This window comes from Dermacentor silvarum, chromosome 9, assembly GCF_013339745.2.
Source record: "Dermacentor silvarum isolate Dsil-2018 chromosome 9, BIME_Dsil_1.4, whole genome shotgun sequence".
In the NCBI taxonomy this organism is placed as follows: Eukaryota; Metazoa; Arthropoda; class Arachnida; order Ixodida; family Ixodidae; genus Dermacentor; species Dermacentor silvarum.
The window spans coordinates 158,716,954-158,735,136 of NC_051162.1; the positions used below are offsets into that span (position 1 = coordinate 158,716,954).

Genomic DNA, 18,183 nt, shown 5'->3' on the forward strand with positions numbered 1-18,183 from the left:
TTGCAGAATTTAACATATCCCCTACAAGACAATCGTAAAGAGTCTCTAAAATATCGGGCACGTTACAATAAAATGGTCAATAGTTGGCAGGTATGCTCGCCACACCCCCTCTCCACATTCCTCTTCTCCTCTGCACAGTCCAACCAATCAAAAAACCCCATCTGATTCAACCAACAATGCTTCGCTTTCATAATACGAAAAGCACACTGAGAAGAGAAAAAATATTCATCAGAATCCAAGTGTCTAAAACCCCACGCTTCTGTCTTTCAACGAGCAATGAAAGAGTCCTGCCTTTTCCAGTCGAGAACCTCCGAGAAAGGCAGCACGTACTCGTCCGCGACCACAACAGGAATACAGCCGGCCGAGAGCGAATCGGAGAGCGCCATCTGGCCAAGCCTGGCCGCTCGAATGACGAGGCAGAATTTGCCCTCCTGCGATCGAGAATCTGTTAGGGCACAGGACTGCGGAGGCCCTTTCCTAACAGTAAGTTTGCACTCTGCAACACACCTCGTACCATTGAACATAGTGTTTCAGATCATTACCAATAGGAAATTCGAGACAAAATGATAATTTGCACTATCCAAGCTGCGTAGTGCTAGTGGTGGAAATCGTAATTAATGCAATGACCGGTGATACAGTAGAACCACATCACAAGAAAGAAAAAACGTGAATGAGTAAATCTAACACGTTTCTCGCCAATATAAGCATGCAACGAATACATGCTTATAAACAAATAGTGGATATAATGAAGGCATTCTTATGTTGAATGAGGCTTTATTATAACACTGCTCAACTGCATGATTATTAGTTAACGAAACTTTATTAATTTTTCAAATAATGACTTCAGGAGGCAAATCGAAATTGCAGTATTGAAGTCGGCCAGTGCTCGAAGAATAATCTTTTTGCCAGAATCATTGCACCTAGCACCAGTATCGAGAAATATGAATTCAAAATCTACAGAAAACGCACAGTAGAAAAATGCAGTATGGAAAATTCTCAATGGAAAGAGCAATGCAGTTCACGGCACCATTTTCAGCCCGTACATTTCAAAAGTGGTGGTAAGCACAAAGTTTCTAGAGCAAACAAGTTATGCTTTGAGTATTATTTGACTTTTGCAATGACGTGTAGTATTACTTGAGTTCTGAATTAAATTGAGTAGTATTTGAATTCTGCAAATAAAACATGCCTCTTAAAGTCATCGATTAAAAAGCCAATTGGTGAGATTTGTGATAATGAACAATACATTGGTTATTGGTGCACAAATTTCGATTTCTGCCATTGCTACGAAGCTTATGTGATAATTATCTTATTATCTCAATTCCCTATCTTGAATAATCAGAGTCAGTCGCTGCAAAAACATGTGGGAAGTTTTGCACACTATGTCTAGCATGACGAACCAATACACTTCAAGTTGAAACACAGAAAAGCATCTTGCGGGAAGCATTGAAAATTTACATAATAAGGCATGCCAATAATGGATACATAGAATCGTTCAAGTACAAAACAATGTGATCGCAAGCAGCAAGCTTGCAGAGCGAAAGAGAGAACAAAAGACCTGAACGAGCGGTTTAATGTATATTTGTCAATGAAGTTCCTTTAAATCAACGTTCTCTGACACTTCTCTCAAACAGACTGTAGCAGGAACAGATTTGCAGCAATAAAGTTGCATTTTCGCATCTTTCTTTGGTTCTTCTGTCGCGTTATCCTCCGTCCTCCTCCTGTATTTATGTGAGCACAGTTTTCACAACAAACTTGGCCGGCGACCAGCGTGCGTGCACGTGTTATCATCTCAAGCTGCGTCCGTCAAATCACAATTAAATTACGGGGTTAACCATCCTGAAGCAACACACGGGCTAAGAGAAACAGCGTAATGAAGGGCTCTGCATTAATGCAAGACACAAGCAGTTCTTTAACCCTGCAAAGTCCCATGTATCCCAGTAACACTTGTTGCTGGGCTGGTCGGTTCACACTTGATTACTAATATTTATTATTAATAAGCGCTATGGCCACTTAGCGCAAATCGACATAAAAATAAAGGGAAGAAGGGGCAAGTTAGCGCTCACCTCATTCCTTCCTGCCCTTATCTTTATCTAGATTTGCGTTAAGTGGCCATAGTTCTTATGATCCGTAATCCAATGTATCGCTTTTGACACGCTGAGTTCGACACGTGGAAACAACGAAAAACCCATAGCAGCGTTTTCCAATTGTGGATAGGTTAGAACCAATCATTATTTACTATGCTAAGTAATTTTGACCTCAAATGACATATTTTCTTTCTGTTTTGTATGAATGCACTCGTCGTGTTGACATCGAGTCATTTTGAATTTTCTTGAAATGGTGCCTGAGCTTTGTCGAGTCAGTGCCTACTTTAATCCAAGAACATTCTGGCTCCATCAGAAGGCAGTTGCCGCAGTCCCGGAATCAAACCCACAACCTCCTGTTCAGCAGCAAGATGGCATAATCACTAAGCCACCGTGATTTTAAGCTGTGCCCATACTGTGCATTGCATTAATGATGGAAGACCGACCAGCGCGATCCACGACTTTGCTGAGCAGGAGTCAGCCGAAAAAACTCACCGTCAGGATGTCTGGGTATTTGTAGTGTCTGTTGCCGCGGCAACGCAAGCTGTTGCTGTTGCCGCTCGAGGCACGGCCACAGCTGGTGAGATTCAACACGTCGTGGTGCATCTTGGCCAACGACGCCGTCACAGAGCGGAATTCAAAGTGAATGCCCGGCTGGGCCGATATCAGCAACCATGGCCTGTCGGACCTATTTGCGGAGAAGGAAACAACGGGTCAGAAAGGCTAAATGACTGTGTGACGCCGCTTTTCTGAAATGTGAAGTAGTGACACATATTTTCCAAGTTGTGCAAACTCTATCATATGCTTCTGGAATCCAACAAGATGACACTTAGCAAATACGAAGGTTTGGAAGTGCTTATATGATATTTTAATTGGGTACCGAAATTGCTGTTGAAACGCTGACCAGGCGTCTTCAAAAATTGTTATGACACAGAGAAAAATTTGTGGACTTTGTGTACCAATGCAGCTAGGTATGCTGACGAAGCAGAGGATTAGGGTGGTGGGACGAGATTAGAAAATTTGCGAATATAGGATTGATTCAGCTGGCGCAAAGAAGCAGTGCTTAGAATGAGAGACGGTTGTGCTAGCTGGTCGGGATTTAAGTTAGAAAAAGTAAGGCATGGCAGGCATCGACACAAGAAGAAGAAAACAGACAACACCAATTACAACACTGTCCATTTAACCTCCTGTTGTGTCTGTGTCTACAACCCTAACTTTTTTCTAACACGAGTAACTGGTGGTCGCTTGGAGAGGCCTCAATCCTACAGTCGATAGAAAATACCACATTTACTTGTGTAAGATCCGCCCTCGTGTACGGCTTGATCCCCACATGGGAATACGAAAATATTGTGCGTTGGCTGTGTTGAGGTGCACTGTTTAGCAGGTTTGCATGCATCATGCTTTTAGGTGCATTAAGAGGGCCCTGCTGCAAGAATTGAGAGAGTGTATTTTGAATGCGTGGTGCGCATTTTTGTCTGAGACTGTCATCAAGAGCTTCGTATTGATGCCAATCTCAAACTGTAACGGACAGCAATGAAGACGACCAGCTTTGGGAGATCGGTGATGAGGCAAGCTCGTCCAACAACTGGGAGAGGACGACGGATTAAAAGTGTTCATAGTTGGCCACTAGTGGTAGCGTTATTCTCCATAGCATGCTAAGTGCAGTCAAAGCTTCAGCGAGTAGCCATAAGCCTGCCTCGTGTAAGGTCCATAAGCTGTACAAAAGGCGTAAAAAGAGTGCAAGCTTTACACAAGTAAATATGGTAGGTTGTTGACAATGACGACGATGCTGGCGAATGTACCACTTTACCATGCATCGACAAGCGATTTCAGCTTCAACTTCCACATTCGTGACAAAGTATTTCCCACCTTCTCGCAAGCGATGGGTCAAGGTGATACATGGCTGGATTGAAGACTGGAATGCTGATGTCGTGGGACCTGCGGAAAGTCCACGAATCGAAGCCACCGCCTGCCACCATAGCCTGAGCAGTGTTGACTTCGAGTGACGTTTCATAGCTCGGCAGCATTCCGGGCAGCATGTTGAAGAGCAGGTGGTTGGTGCCATTGTCCCAGCTGAACGAGACAGTAAAATTGGACGCGCAGGTTTTTAACGAGTATTTCCCACTCAGTATCCCTATATTTATTAATTCCGGGGTTTTACATGCCAAAACCAAGATATGTTATGAGGCACGCTGTAGGATTAATTTTGACCACCTGGGGTTCTTTGACTCCACCTCACGTTAAATACTCAAAACTGCGAATCAGCTTGGTTGGAATTCGATCCTAACGTTCTCAACACCGATAACAGAAATTTCATCTTTGGTTGCGTTTACCATTCGCCCCCCCCCCCCCAAAACAACTCATTCATTCCCATTTATTTCGTTAAAGCACTCCAGAAGAAAAGCATGCTTTAATAGCGAGTTTTAGCTTGGTGTAAACTTCAATTTCCCTATTTAAACAAACACACAAAATGCAGAAATCATGTTCTCATCTGTTGCAAAACATTTTAAATATAGGCCCCCCCCCCCCCAATATTTTACAATATATTGATAAAGACTGATAAAGTAAAAAAGAAAATAAAACAGTATCGTTTTTGATTACTGCAGCACAGAATTGCAGCTTTTTCGTTTAGAGCAATGAACACTAAGAAAAAAAAAGAAAAACTAAGTACGCATGTCATCAAACATTAGGTAACAAATCATGATTTCTTCCTTTCTTTCATAATATTTATTACAGTGTGTAAAGTGACATGCACAAAAATCACCTAATAAACAAGCTATTGAAACTAGCAATGACGGACGCACTGATACAATCACCAGATACGCAAACTAGTGACATCCACAGAGCCAGGCACTATTATCAAACAAGATGTTCATTTTTTCCAAGGAGTTTTCCTTAAAAGCTATACATCTCACTAGAATGGCGGCAAGGATAAGCACCTCACCAAGAAGATACGGTGTACCAGTCCGGTCTAAATTCCAATTTATCATAAACATCTTTTCGGTGGACAGTCACTCATGCAAAATGCATTCTTGAAGGAATTATCAGTTCTGCATTACAGTCCAGCATAAGCGTTTTCCACAAGCCGTGGATTCCCATGTGCGGAGTTTCTTACCGTTATACCTAAATGGAAAAATGCCACTATGCCGCTGTTGGAGGCGCGGGAATTTCAGGATGTGGTGGATTCGGAATGACATCGTTCTCGGAGAACTAGGACACCTTGAAGGCACGTCTGGTAGCACTACACTGTCTGTAAAACTTCTCATAAGTCGACTCCGGATAATTCAATTTTACGGTTAATTTGATCCCGACCGAAGATTCCGGCCGGCACCCACGCATTTCTATGGGCCCAAAGTTTCGCTATTTCGATCCTTAAATTGACTTTTGCTGGATAACTTGAGCTCGACCAGTCAGCCTGATCCCTACGGTGACACCAATAGCGACCCCTTTTTACTGGCTGTGCCTGTCTCGGCAGAGCTTTGGGGACAGTGAATGCATTGATCACCCATTAAAAGCGCCTATTTTCTGCCTGGCCAGGAAGATTTTTCATGCAATAACGGTAGCTCACAATGTCTGATTACGGTATTTCCTCAATTTCAACACACAACTCCCCCCCCCCCCCGATAAAATTAAACTGAGAAGCGCGTTTGCGACAATTGTATGCTGTGCCGCATAACACGGCTGTATTGCAGCGAGGCTGACTTTAGGAAGCCAAGCCACCCACTGTGCAACGCATGTCAGACCCTTGCCCATTTTTTTTTTTCTAGGTGATAAATCGAGTGCTATTATGAACGGCCAGCGGTTCCATGAAACAAAGAAACCTTACTGTGGCAGAGAGTTCAGTATCTGTGAAACTGCATTCAGGTTGAGGCTATCTTGATTCAGTAGGTCCAGCGAAGGAATAAAGAGGCAGGCCTTGGAAGGATCAGAGGTGTAGAATCTGGACTGCCGGACAGCTTCCAAGAGTGCCATGAATTCTCGGGACGCATGGTGAGTCAGTTCCTTCCCGTGTTCGTCGACGTAGCTGCAAAAACAATTGCAACCACGGCATGAACAGGCGAGTCGTATTCAAAGGAAAACTGAAGAGTAACACCATGTCAGGTCAGACGGGTAAAGCGCTCTTTCGAAACTCTTATTTCCTTCATTCATTCGGCAAAAGAAGGTTTGTTGTTGTTGGTAGAAATTAATGCACCAGTTCATCTTGAGTATCCGCCGGCAGGCCAACGTCACATACAGAGTGTTGTTCATATTTGGAACACGAAAGGTTCTCAAAATTTGAAAAGTCGAGTATCCGGTTCTTGCGAAATGCAACGTGACCTCTCTTTTTCGGTCGATAAGCAACTAACCAGTAGTAGTAAGTAGTCATTTATTGTATTTGAAAGAACTCAAGGAGGGCGTAGAAAGGGAGGGGTTGCAAGCATTGTAACTGTTTCCTTTTTCCAGTGGGCACCTGAACTATCCCGCTGCCATGGAAAAAGGACATGGGGCAAAGGAATAGAGAAAAGTTACAATAATAGAGATGTAAAAGAACATAGTAGATCATAAATGAGAATAGACGGACACAACTAAACATAGCAGATGCTGTAAAAATCCATGGTGTTGTAGAGAGCTAATGTAGAAACTCGAAAATTGGTGTCACCACCTTTCTTGATTTGTTGCGCCTTTCCTGACTAACCAAGCCTTGTCTCTAAGAGTGGCTGCTTTGCTATTGCAGAAACATGATTTAATAATGCTGCTTAACCATATATTTCACTTTAGTTTCTCTTTAACATTCTGAATACCAAATTTTCCGCAAAGAAAAAAGTCTTTTTTTGTTTGTTTGTCAGTTTCTTGGTATCTTTATTTTGCCACATTCATGCTTTTTATTTTGCAATGTAGTCGGAACTACCTATGAAAGAATCAGTTGTTTGCAGTGAAAGTAACCTGTCTAATGCCTTGAAGCATGGTCGCAACTTTCACAAATTATGCCATAAATATATGCATGCGTCAGCACAATAGCACAGGGAGAAAGACAATTGAAGAAAGTGCCCTCATTCAATGGTGCAAGCACTGAGGGAATAGTGCTTGCACTGTAGTACAAATAGTGCTTGCACACTCGGTGCTTGCACCATGGTGCAAGCACCGAGGAAATAAAGCTACGGGCTGCAAAATGAAAAATAACACTAAGAAATTTTAATTGTGGGGTTTTACGTGCCAAACTCGTGATCCGATTATAAGGCATGATGTAGTGTGGGGCTTCAGATTAACTTTGACCCGCTGGGATTTTTTGACGTGCACCCAATGCCTGCTTCTCGAGCATTCTGCCTATCGGAATGCGGCTGCCACGACTGGGAGTGAACCCACAACCTCGAGCTTAGCAGAACACCGCCATAGCTACCGGGCTATCGCGGCTGGTAAGCTCATTCTAATTTCGCTGCACAAAAGAAAGGCACGTTGTTGGGGTAGTTGGTGCTTCCTTAACCCCTTCAGTTAGGAATTATGACCAAGAGTTTTTATTAAGGCTTCCAAATTTACATGTCTTCTTGGAAGCATGGCGCAAACTTTGCAGAACGAGATGTTGGACCTGCAGCATTTAGGTCCACATCAGGCTAGTCGTCATAATTACAAAAAATTAATTTGTTACAGATATCAACCTCATATAATTCATGATAAAAAAAATTAGGCAGTAGGAAAAGAAGGTTGACTAAATGTTTATGCTTACATGGACAAGGCTGTGGAGAAAAAACAAAGATGTGAAACACATTTGGCAAAGTTGCTGTCCAATAAAAGCATTGTAAGCAAAGCAACAGTCTTGCAACTTGTTGTGGTTCACCTTAGCATGGTAACACAGCAACAAAAATAGCGTAGTTGGGCAAATTTGACTAGCAGCTTAATTTTTTTTTTCTAATTCTGTTCAGGAACTTCTCTTAATAGGAAAACTTGGTGACTTCTTCGCCAGCTAGTTCTGTACTTGCACAGTAGCTACATTAATTACTTTCTCATGAAAACTCTGCCATCAACAAAATGACACTTCTGACATCTTGGAAATATAGTCAATCACTTTTGCTTTTTCAGTATCACTTAAGAACTTTGTGGCAATTTCTCAAATGCTGCAGATGCTTAAGATTTGCTGGTAATCATCCATACTTACTAAGAAGCTTGAACTTCTCTGCTATGAGCCCCCAAATTTTTATTATGTCCTGTTTGGAAGTGCAGACAAAGATGGCTGCGGACGATTCTACCAGCTGAGAGCAACACTCAATCAGTTTACACTGACAAATTATTTTTCCCAAAACTTATTGTCATCAACTTGGCGTCAAAATATTGACTACCGGAGAAAATGAAGGTGAAACTTCAGTTTTTTTTTTTTCTTTTCTTCTAAATGCGTGCCAAAAACTCAGTGCCTGTTAGTCGTTATGACGTCGTCGACATCAAAGTGTATTCTCGTATTCCCACCATTCTCGCACCGAAATAGTTGCCAAAACTTCCCATGTGGAGCTTTTTGGCTCCTTTAGAATGCAGTGTGGTGTTTCCCCGAAAAGAAGTTGACTAGGCCCGATGAGAGAATGCCAAAATCCTTGATGTCACGGTGAGTTGGTGTGGGAACTCTGACTGTGTCATCATCGGTCTTTCGCAACTATCTTAGCTTACCAAACTTTGGTGCAAAATAAAAGTGGGCTAATTTCTATTTTGAAAGTGTCATTTAGTAATACAGCTCAACTTAAGAGGAGGGTTTAGCTCCGGGGCTTCTATCTAAATAAGTGGTAATGGAGAATGCCATCTTTCTCGGCAATGGCTGCACCGAATTTGACGAGACTTATTGCATTTAAAAGAAAAAGTAAGAATCTGGTGGCTGCAGGAAGTGGAATTTTGATTCGGGCCGTAAATATTTTGGTAAAGATTCTTGGACATTACAAGACTTTGAAAACCGAAACTATCGTAAGTTTACAACACCATAACTCAGCAACAAAAAAATATGTTATCACAATTTTGTAAACTGCACCTAATAATACATCTAAAGTGGACAAAATCGCTGTATCATACACCGCCTTGAAATATATATCACTAACTTGTGAGCAGGACTTTGTAAAACCCTTGTAAACACTGCAACAAATTCATGCAAGATTTAAGTTCTATATCAAATTTTCCCACTTTAGATGCTCTAACAGATGCAATTTATAGAACAATATCTGTTTCTGAGAGAGAAGTGCAATTTTTAAACTTCGAGCTTCTATTTCTTTTTAAACTGATCTATTTATAAATGTAAATAATTCCAGGCCCTACATCAAAAATATGTTTCCTACAGTCACCAGAAGTTAACTTTCATTCTCAAGTGCAACAAATTTCCCTTAAACCGGTCTAGTGGTTGTCTCATAAAAGCATTTCTGCGTTTCGCATGTATTTGAATAGGCAGCATCGAAGTTGGCCCCGAGCTAAAGCTTCCGTCAATGGTTCCCTTTGATGTCCTTTTAACCTTGCAGCATCTTGTTGGCTAAAACTAAATTTCAGGGTTTAGCATCCCAAAACTACATAGCTGGCTTATATAAAGCCATGACATAGTGAAGGGCTCTAGATTGATTTTGAGCACCTGAGGTTCTTTAACTCGTGCCTAAATCTAAGCGCAAGAATGCGTTTTTTTTTTTTGCATTCTGCCTCCCCCGGAATATGGCCTCGGCGGCCAAGGATCAAACACAAGTTCATGGCCATCTTGTTGCCTACTTACTTGAATATCGGGTAGACGTACACCGTGGCCTGATCATGCCTGTAGCCACATCTGTAGACGTCGAAGCACGTGTAGTACGAACAAGATTCAATCCTCGGCTCCGCCAACGGGCTGCTTGACGGTACGACGACACGAGGAGATGATTCTAGAAACCGCGGAATGAATTCGGTCTCCAGTTTCCGCCTCTCGAAAGGCGAGAGCAGCAGCAAGGCGCACCCGACGAGCACGGTGGCCGTCAGGACATAACAGGCTGCTGAACCCACGGTGCAGGCATTCCGAGGTGGGCTTGAGTTTTTAGTCATGGCTTCGTGCCAGTCGTAAGACCCTGTAAGTGAGCGGAGGGTGAAAAAACATGCATTGGGGCAGTGAAAGCAGCTGGCTATTGTGTTTTCTTATCATCACAGCCGATGAAATCATCTCGCAACGAGTACCGCTATACCACCAATGCCGCAAAGCACGCCTCTACTAGTAGTAGGGCAACTGTGGTAACACGCATGTTGTGTTTGTACCAAGACGAACCTGCTTAACCCTCGAGATAAAAACCGTAGGAGATGAAAACGAAAAAGGTTACACAAGGGCTCTTTTGCTACAGAATCAGCGACAACATTCGAGAATGTTCTGACAGAGGAAGGTGCATTTTGCACCTGGTGATTCCTTCGTACATTTGTTAACCAGTGAAAGATGGTCCCCGGAATAACAAACGATGTACACGTGTCTATGTTATACCTGTATCACACAAACATTTTTGATCCTAATCAAAATTCTGAAGCCCGTTTGAAACAAGTGGCTGCCTACACGGTCCTGTACAAATCCTCAAGATGGTCCTGGTTGATCTGTCCCATACCGTTTCCAAAAAAAGCAAGCTGTAGTTGACAAAAGTGCTTCTTACTGGGTAAAAGTTATGTACATGGAGACATTTATCAACAAAGGCCAAATTTCTTGCTTGTACGAAGAAGACCGAATAGAAACGTCAGATTCGTGACCTGGCGATCACAAGCACGGACTTTCAAAAGTTCACACGCGACATTGGAGAATCATACTGCTAAATATTACGACTTAACATTAATTATTTCCACAGGAAAACTATAAGCTTTTGTTTCGTGTCTGCCGGCTCATCTACAACTATCTAAAGCTAGGGTACGCGCCGAATGCAGCCTTCGATCACGCTCCAAAATTTCGACTGTAATCGACGAAACGTGATTGAGTCTATCAGAATCGCGATCAAACGCGCTTGGAAATGAGCGCGTAGTAGCGCTCGATCTGCATGCTCGAAAGTGCCCGTGTGTTTAAACGTGTGCGCAAAAAAAAAAAAAAAAAAAAAAAAAAACGCTCTGCTAGCAGTGCAGCATTCACACTTGCGAAGGCACGTTATATAAGGGACAGAAGCACAAGTTTACATATTAATTACCAGCTCTCCTACGAACCACGGCTTCTATCGCAGCCTGCAAGCAGTACTTCAACGGCTGTACGGAAGTAAATGACCTACTGCGCTGACGAACTTGGCCGCCGGTCTCGGCAGGGATTCGTATGTAACGCGACCCAAGAAGGGATCCATCAAACTTGACATCTCGTGGCACGATCTGCATCACGTAACTCCGCTGGGCACTAGCGATCGCACGTGTTACCGGTACATACTCCGCACTCTGCGAAATGCATTTAATAATTCCGCAACGTATTTGTTCAACCTAATGTCTCTCAGGCAGCAAAGAGTCCAACGCGGTCTGCAGTTTCGGTTTTGTACATACACCCAGTGGTGACAGGCGTGCCCAAAGACCGCTCAGGTTTTGCTTAGAGAAAACACTCGCGCGATGCTCCTCGCTGAAAGATCATTCTTTCACGCACCTCTCATCTAGGCGTGCCTTGTAAAATCTGCATAAACTTACCGTCATCGAGTAAACGCTGGCGATCTTAGCAGCCACAAACTTACATGAGACCGCGATCACTGTACCGCGATGCTGCTGCTTCAAATGGCTGACGTACTGATGCAGACGCTCAGAGTATACGCCAGTTTCGCAATCAATTTATACCTTATTGTAGTCACCTAGAGTTCGCTTAAATGCAGTAAATAAGCAGAAATAAAATTTACTTGTTTATCATTTTGACGCGCATTTGAATTTAGGAAGCTCTCGAAAATGTCAACATTCGCAACTGCTGTTTTATTGCAGGCACGGCCGAATTACACCGCTCTCCCGAAACTGAAAATATGGCGATGGATTTCAACGATGCGCTGGATGACATAGTGCTGGCCGAAGAAAAGTGCGTCCTTTAATTTTTGCATTTCTGCAATTTCTTTCGATTTTAGCATTAGTACTTCCTAAGGCGCCCCGTTTGTTTTTGAGCAGTTCCTAGCGTTTCGTGTGCGTCTAAACGATCAGAAAGCTCCTCAAACTAACGCTCCTTTACCCCACAGACAGCAACCTTTGCCTTGCGTAAGAGTAAAAAAAAAGAAAAAAAAATATCGCTTCTAAATATTTATGTAGCTGTGACCTTTACTCACGAGAACCCGAGGTTTGTTCTGTGCCAAACGTTTCTGAGCCTACGATAGCGACCGGAGTGTTTGAAAGATTTCTGGTTTCTTTCTGGAATCGATTGTGTCAACACACAGAGATGCTAGGCGAGCCTTAATCTTGCGATGAACTGCGAGGCTCATCCTTTCGATTCACCGTTATATTTGTTGTGTTGCATTGTTCTCGTCACCAGGCGTTCCTTCCACTCCTAGCGCCTTGCTGCGTGTGATGTGAACTGAGTGATTTGAGTGTTGACCCGTGTGCGTTGGGCGGTAGAGCGTTTAGAACAGCCACATCCGAAACTCACTACTGCTTCCTTCGGGCTATTCTGGCTTGAAAAGCCTTGCCTCCTAGACTTCCCCCTGCTACGGCCGGCAGAGATGGAATTTCAGAGGTGGGTGCTTTTGGCGTGAAGTGACACAGACAGTACAGTTAAGTTTTCGTTTTCTTTTTTAAATGTTTATTATTATTATTCACGTTTTCTTGCATTGCATGATGAGGATTCAAAAAAGTTTTATAATGCGTTCGGAACATCGAACTTCTCTTTCCCGTTTCCTTTGTTCTTTTTTTATTAATTTTTTCTTATTCTTCAGTCATACTGGTATCACACTCGTTAGTCACTGCAAATAGTTATCAGACTCGAAATGGGCAGTTGCTGATAAATGTAACCTAGCAGTTCCGGGGCCTCTGTAATTGTTTTCTAACTAAACTTAACCTTGTTGCTTTCAGCAAATTCTGACCTATGGGCAGAATTCAGCCAATCAATCAATAGAACTTTATTTTCTACAACCCGACAAAACTATGTACATAAATATTTGAACTGATACTCTCTGTGGCCTGTTAAACACAATATAGAGCAAAAAGTATGCAGGTTAGCGGCGAAAAACAGCATAAATTTAATATAGAATGAACAAATTGAAAGCATACCTTCAACATGCAATATAATGTATGAACTTGTAGAGCTTGCACAGGCAGAAGGAATGGCTTTAGGGGTATCATGTTCCAAATTCTTGCACCATTCATTTCTATTGATATTTCACCACAAGCATTATGACATTTGCCGTTTGTATTTCTGCCCAAATCTTGCAAGAGTAATGTGCAGTAGCAGCTCGTTTCATTTGCTTTTTTGCTGGAATAAGACATGGTGAAACTGCTCTTGCATTGCAGATTATATCTCAAACTAGTCGCTTGAAGATACGTGCCTGATTCCTGATATGTGGTGCAAAGCTTGCATTAGCTGTTTTTTGCTCTAGTAGGGCTAGAAATAATGAAAGTGAATGGATGTAGAAAAATTTCTTTAATTTCTGCATATCTTAGTTGTTTAATTCTTAAGTCACGCAATCAGGTACATTTTCTGGAGAGCATCAGCGCTTTAATTTTCCTCTCAGCTTGAGCTTACAGCATTGCTGTGAGAGCAGTGGTTTGCATTTATTGTTTTATGTTCGTAACCTACATTTCCTTATAAACTGTGCTCCCAAACTCACTCCTGAAAAAAAAAAAGAGCTTTATAAATGGTGCATATTCTCTAATAAATAACTACGGAAATATCAGTTTTATCACCACCCCACAAACATGCTGCTCTAAGTACAGCCATTTCCATTACTGTCCCAAACACTATCACCAGTGTTCTAAAGAGCCTAGTAGTCTTCAGATCTCTCAGCTTTTGTTTACTAAAGTGGAGCCTTTCACTGTATCTAATGTTACTTTTGTGGAGTTCTACTGTATCAAGTTTCATTAAAGGAAAGATCTGTCATCGACACAACAGTAGCCGAAAATATAAAGGAAACCCATACGAATATCTCGGTATAAATTTCTGTATCTGTACAGATATTTCCTGTACCTGTACGGATATCTTACCCGTATGAATATCTCCGTATGGGAAGAAAGCCTCGCAGCTGCGAAAGAATTTGTCTGGTGCGGGAATCGAATCCGGAACCAACGCCCTACTGGGGCAGTCGCTCTACCATCTTGAACTTATCCAAGAGGCCAGCAGATAGCAGAGTGAGGCCGAATCAGTTGACAACTCGAAGTGCCGAAATTGCGGAAAGTGGATGACAGATTCTCCCTTTTATCATTTTGTAGTGACCCTGCGGGCCTCCGCAGAACCGATTTGCAATCTTGATGTCAGGTTTTTCAAAGTGCCGTATGCATGGTCGGCAACTCTCCGATGCTGTTCCACGGAGGAGCTTGCCGGGCATGCTCTCCGTGGACAGTGGCCTGAACCGGAGGCATATGAATGTTAAAAAATCCAGAAAATGACTAAAGCTCGCCCTCTTTTGGCCACTGTCCTGTGTTTCTGACACTTTTCGCCCGTTGCCTTCGGTTGGCCCAGGGGTCGACACCCTAAACCGAAACAGAGCTATTCGGAAGAAGGGCCCCCCATTGATGCCAGGTAACCACCTTGCGTCTGCATCTGCTACCTAACTCTCTTTTCCCCCTCTCCCTTCCCATCGTGCCATAGACTTGGGTCAGAGCCGTTTGCTGCACCTTGTTCATTCGCAACGCATGCTTGCCCGTTTGATGCACCACTAGATGTTGCTTTTTTTTTTAAGGATTACTGACACATGTTTTCAAAGTCTTAAAATGCTTCTCGCTCTCAAAAGGGTGGCACTAAGTTGACTATGAGTGTAAGGAAATGCATATAAGCGATCCTAATTTGATAGTATGATTTGTCTCGAAATGCCTGACTTCGAATTGTGGGCGTTATCGTGACGTCAGGACATAGGGGAAAATTTGCAGACGTTGTGAGGCGATAAGGTCGCCTTCCATGGTAGCCCAGTGGATATGGCATTGGCTATGGCTCGAGCTCGACACCGTCGCCGAGCTCGAGGCCACGGGTTCGATGATCCAGGCAGCAGGCCATCTCCATTCAGATGGGGGCGGAATATAAGAACGCTCGTGTACCGTGCACTGGGTGCACGTTTAAGAACCCCAGGTGGACAAAATTAATCCAGAGTCCCCCCACTACGGTGTGCCTCATAATCAGATCATTATTTTGGCATGTAAAACCCCAGAGTTTAATTTTGACCCTAATTTTAGTGTACTAATAATGCTAAATTATAGTGAGGTCGCTCGTAAAAAAATTAAACGAGTGCTGCGTTCCCTTCTTTTGGCTGTGCTCACACGTGGTTGCTGCAGAGATTGCGGGAATGAATCTAGCCAACTGTGACTTATCGACCACCTCAATACCGAAAGAGAAACCAGTTCATAGAAACTGGAATTATATTAAATTATTTAGGGACTCTTGGACACTTGCCAGTATTCTTTTCTATGGTTTAGAGGCTCTTCACCTTCATTTGATGGAAAGAAAATGGCAAGCCAAGATGTGTTGCTTCAGTACTCCTTTAATTAGAATGCATGGCGACATGGTGTTGGCAACACCCTCTTTGCTTGCACTTTGCACAGTTGTTTTTTATTCTTAGGAAGCATCATTCATCTTCCTTGGCATGTCTGTCCCAGTTGATGGCTATCTTTTTCCTTTCTTAGTTGCTTTTTTTTTTTCCTGATACAATATCAAGTCAGTTTGTCTAGATTCATATTCGAATGTATGAATCTTAATTAGCAGATTAAAATGTGAATGTTGCAAATGGCGTAGCAGATTTACTCTCAGCATTGTTTAAAGGGACACTAAGGAGAATCACTAAATGAGTGTACTGGTGTGTCATTCTTATCAATATTTTTAATTATCGGCTGATATCATGTCAATCAAACTTCTTTTTTTATAATATCGCACCCTAGCAGTGGCATCGTAAACGTCACTGCGAAATCGCAGATATATCACGGTATGCTGCATATACAGTCATGCTGTAACAAAACGCAAATGTCAGAAAACAAACAAAGAGGCACGTTCCCCTTCCAACATTTGTCAGTGCTTGTGACTCTGGAGTGTTTCCTTCACGGACGCTTAAATGGCAGAGAGAGAGATGTGGCCCGACGCAACGTCCTGACCGATGTGCAAAGTGCCTGAAAGATGGCCACACACACTGTTGGAACCTGTCAAATCTTCATGAAGTTTGTTGGACGGGATTGTTTAGACGGGGGTCGTATAACTATATGTCCTCCTTATACGAGTACTCTCTTTCATGTTTGGCAGGCGATGGAACGGAGGATGCACATAGTGCATCCATGAAGATCTATTACTGTGCGTTTTGCGGTGAACTGGTTTTGGACCAGCAACACCTTCTGTAGAATAAATTCTCAGTATGTACAACTGATACAGAGCTAGTGTTACGACCCACTGCAGTAATCAAGTGGCTATAGCATTGCCCAGCTGAGCTCAAGGATGAGGGTTTGAACCCGTCCACGGCAGCCGCATTTTGATGGGGGTGGAATGCAAAAACGCTCATGCAATTCGAATTAGATGCACAGTAAAGAACTCCAGGAGCCGAAATTAACCTAGAGTCACCCACTACGGCGTGCCTCATAATCAAACCGTATTTTTGGCATGCAAAACCCTGGAATTAAATTTTTTTTACCTAGTGTTATGTCAAATCACCCATTGTGTCTCTAAATTCAATATGTCACGCACTACGTTTTAATCACGAGCGCAAGTAGTGCACTGTGGAAGCTATGCTAATGGGGTAATCCTGCGATTATGTCTTTGCGAATACGTCCCTTCGCTTGTTTCGTTCTGAATTGGTTCGAATCTGCTACGTCTCCGATGTAATAAAATCTTCGTACACAGCTGCTGTAACATGCGAGGTTACAATCCACTTGTCGCTTCAGAGCTACCAGACTCCTTGAGTGAACTTATCCCCACAAAGCCCAACGTATCATTTTTGATACGCTGAATTTGATGCCTAAAAATTCAAATTTATGTGCTAATGACCTAAACTAGAGCCTGTACTAGGGTATTTTATGTGCTGGAGCACGTTTACAGTCGTGATAGTACAGCAAATAAATTACAAACTAAGTAATTACCGTACAAATTAATGTTTACTCAATAATATTTCATTGTTTTCCTTGTACCAATAAACATATCTCCATGGCCAGAAATAAATGTAAACACGCTGTTTTAATTGTCTTTGATGTGGAATGGTGTTTGGGCTTTGCAGGGTTATATCATGCTCGGATATTGCAATTATATGTATTTACTGGAGGAAAACGTAGCCAAAGCAGAAGTTGTCACCTGCAGCTAGCAGAATGCAACATGGAATTCATGCCTCACTAGCAAAGCAAAAGTTGCAGAGGGAGTTGATTCGAAACAGCACACAGAAAATGCGAACTTGGTTTCATTTGACTGAATCTTTTTTTCAACAAAGAAAGAAAAAAGAAAACTTCCCTCAGGTTGGCTAGTGGAATGTGCCTTAATTTAGTATTTCTCTTCAGTGTCCATTGAAACTATTGATAGTGCATACAAACTTGTACATTATGATGGTCTATGCCGAACATCATCATCAGCTCCTCATTCTCGTATTATCTCCTCTTGCCCTGTACGCATGATTCTCCTTTGTCATGCTTTCTCTTTTAATATTTGTTCTGAAAAATATCACCACCGTCCCACTTTGGGGATTTTCTTATTTGTGACCCTCTTACTGCACCTTGCGGGTGTTCCGAACTTTTTTTTCCGAATTTTTGGCTGTCGGTGGGCATTTTTTGGCTTGTCATAGTGCCCTCGATAAGCTTCACACCATTTTCTTTTTTTTTTGCTTTTTGGTGGAATCGTTTCAAGCTTTGTACGAGAGTTGTACCAAAGGTAGGGCGAAAAAGGCCATAATTTTTTTTTTAACTGACGCTCTCTTTGACTCTTCTCCGCCGCTTTGCGTGGATAACTGACCGGCCGAGTAAGGTGGGCCAACTTTGGAGACCCTGTAATGAAAGGTGTTGACTTAGTTGGCCAGTCCTGACACGAGCGCACGGTATGTGTCCTAGCAAAGGTTTTAATGTAGTTTGT

General features: G+C 42.5%; 2 protein-coding genes across 3 annotated transcripts in view; one reads left to right on the forward strand and one right to left on the reverse strand.

Annotated features, from left to right (window-relative positions):
- Window positions 1–11,780, reverse strand: part of LOC119464578 (exostosin-2-like) — a 28,939-nt gene extending 17,159 nt beyond the window's left edge. Inside the window, exons 1-6 of the mRNA XM_037725594.2 lie at window positions 11,667–11,780; window positions 9,784–10,108; window positions 5,908–6,105; window positions 3,951–4,154; window positions 2,577–2,769; window positions 292–431 (exon numbers count right to left, since the gene is read on the reverse strand). Coding sequence (XP_037581522.1) covers window positions 292–431; window positions 2,577–2,769; window positions 3,951–4,154; window positions 5,908–6,105; window positions 9,784–10,085 — 1,037 coding nt within the window. The 5' untranslated portion in view covers window positions 10,086–10,108; window positions 11,667–11,780. The remainder of the gene's footprint in view (window positions 1–291; window positions 432–2,576; window positions 2,770–3,950; window positions 4,155–5,907; window positions 6,106–9,783; window positions 10,109–11,666) is intronic.
- A 154-nt stretch (window positions 11,781–11,934) lies between these two features.
- Window positions 11,935–18,183, forward strand: part of LOC119464579 (protein LTO1 homolog) — a 31,373-nt gene continuing 25,124 nt past the window's right edge. Inside the window, exons 1-3 of one of the 2 annotated variants that reach the window (XM_037725595.2) lie at window positions 11,973–12,039; window positions 12,484–12,684; window positions 14,623–14,682. In XM_037725595.2, coding sequence (XP_037581523.1) covers window positions 12,671–12,684; window positions 14,623–14,682 — 74 coding nt within the window. In that variant the 5' untranslated portion in view covers window positions 11,973–12,039; window positions 12,484–12,670. Of the gene's footprint in view, window positions 12,040–12,483; window positions 12,685–14,622; window positions 14,683–18,183 lie in introns of both variants that reach the window. The other variant, XM_037725597.2, reaches the window with a different exon arrangement.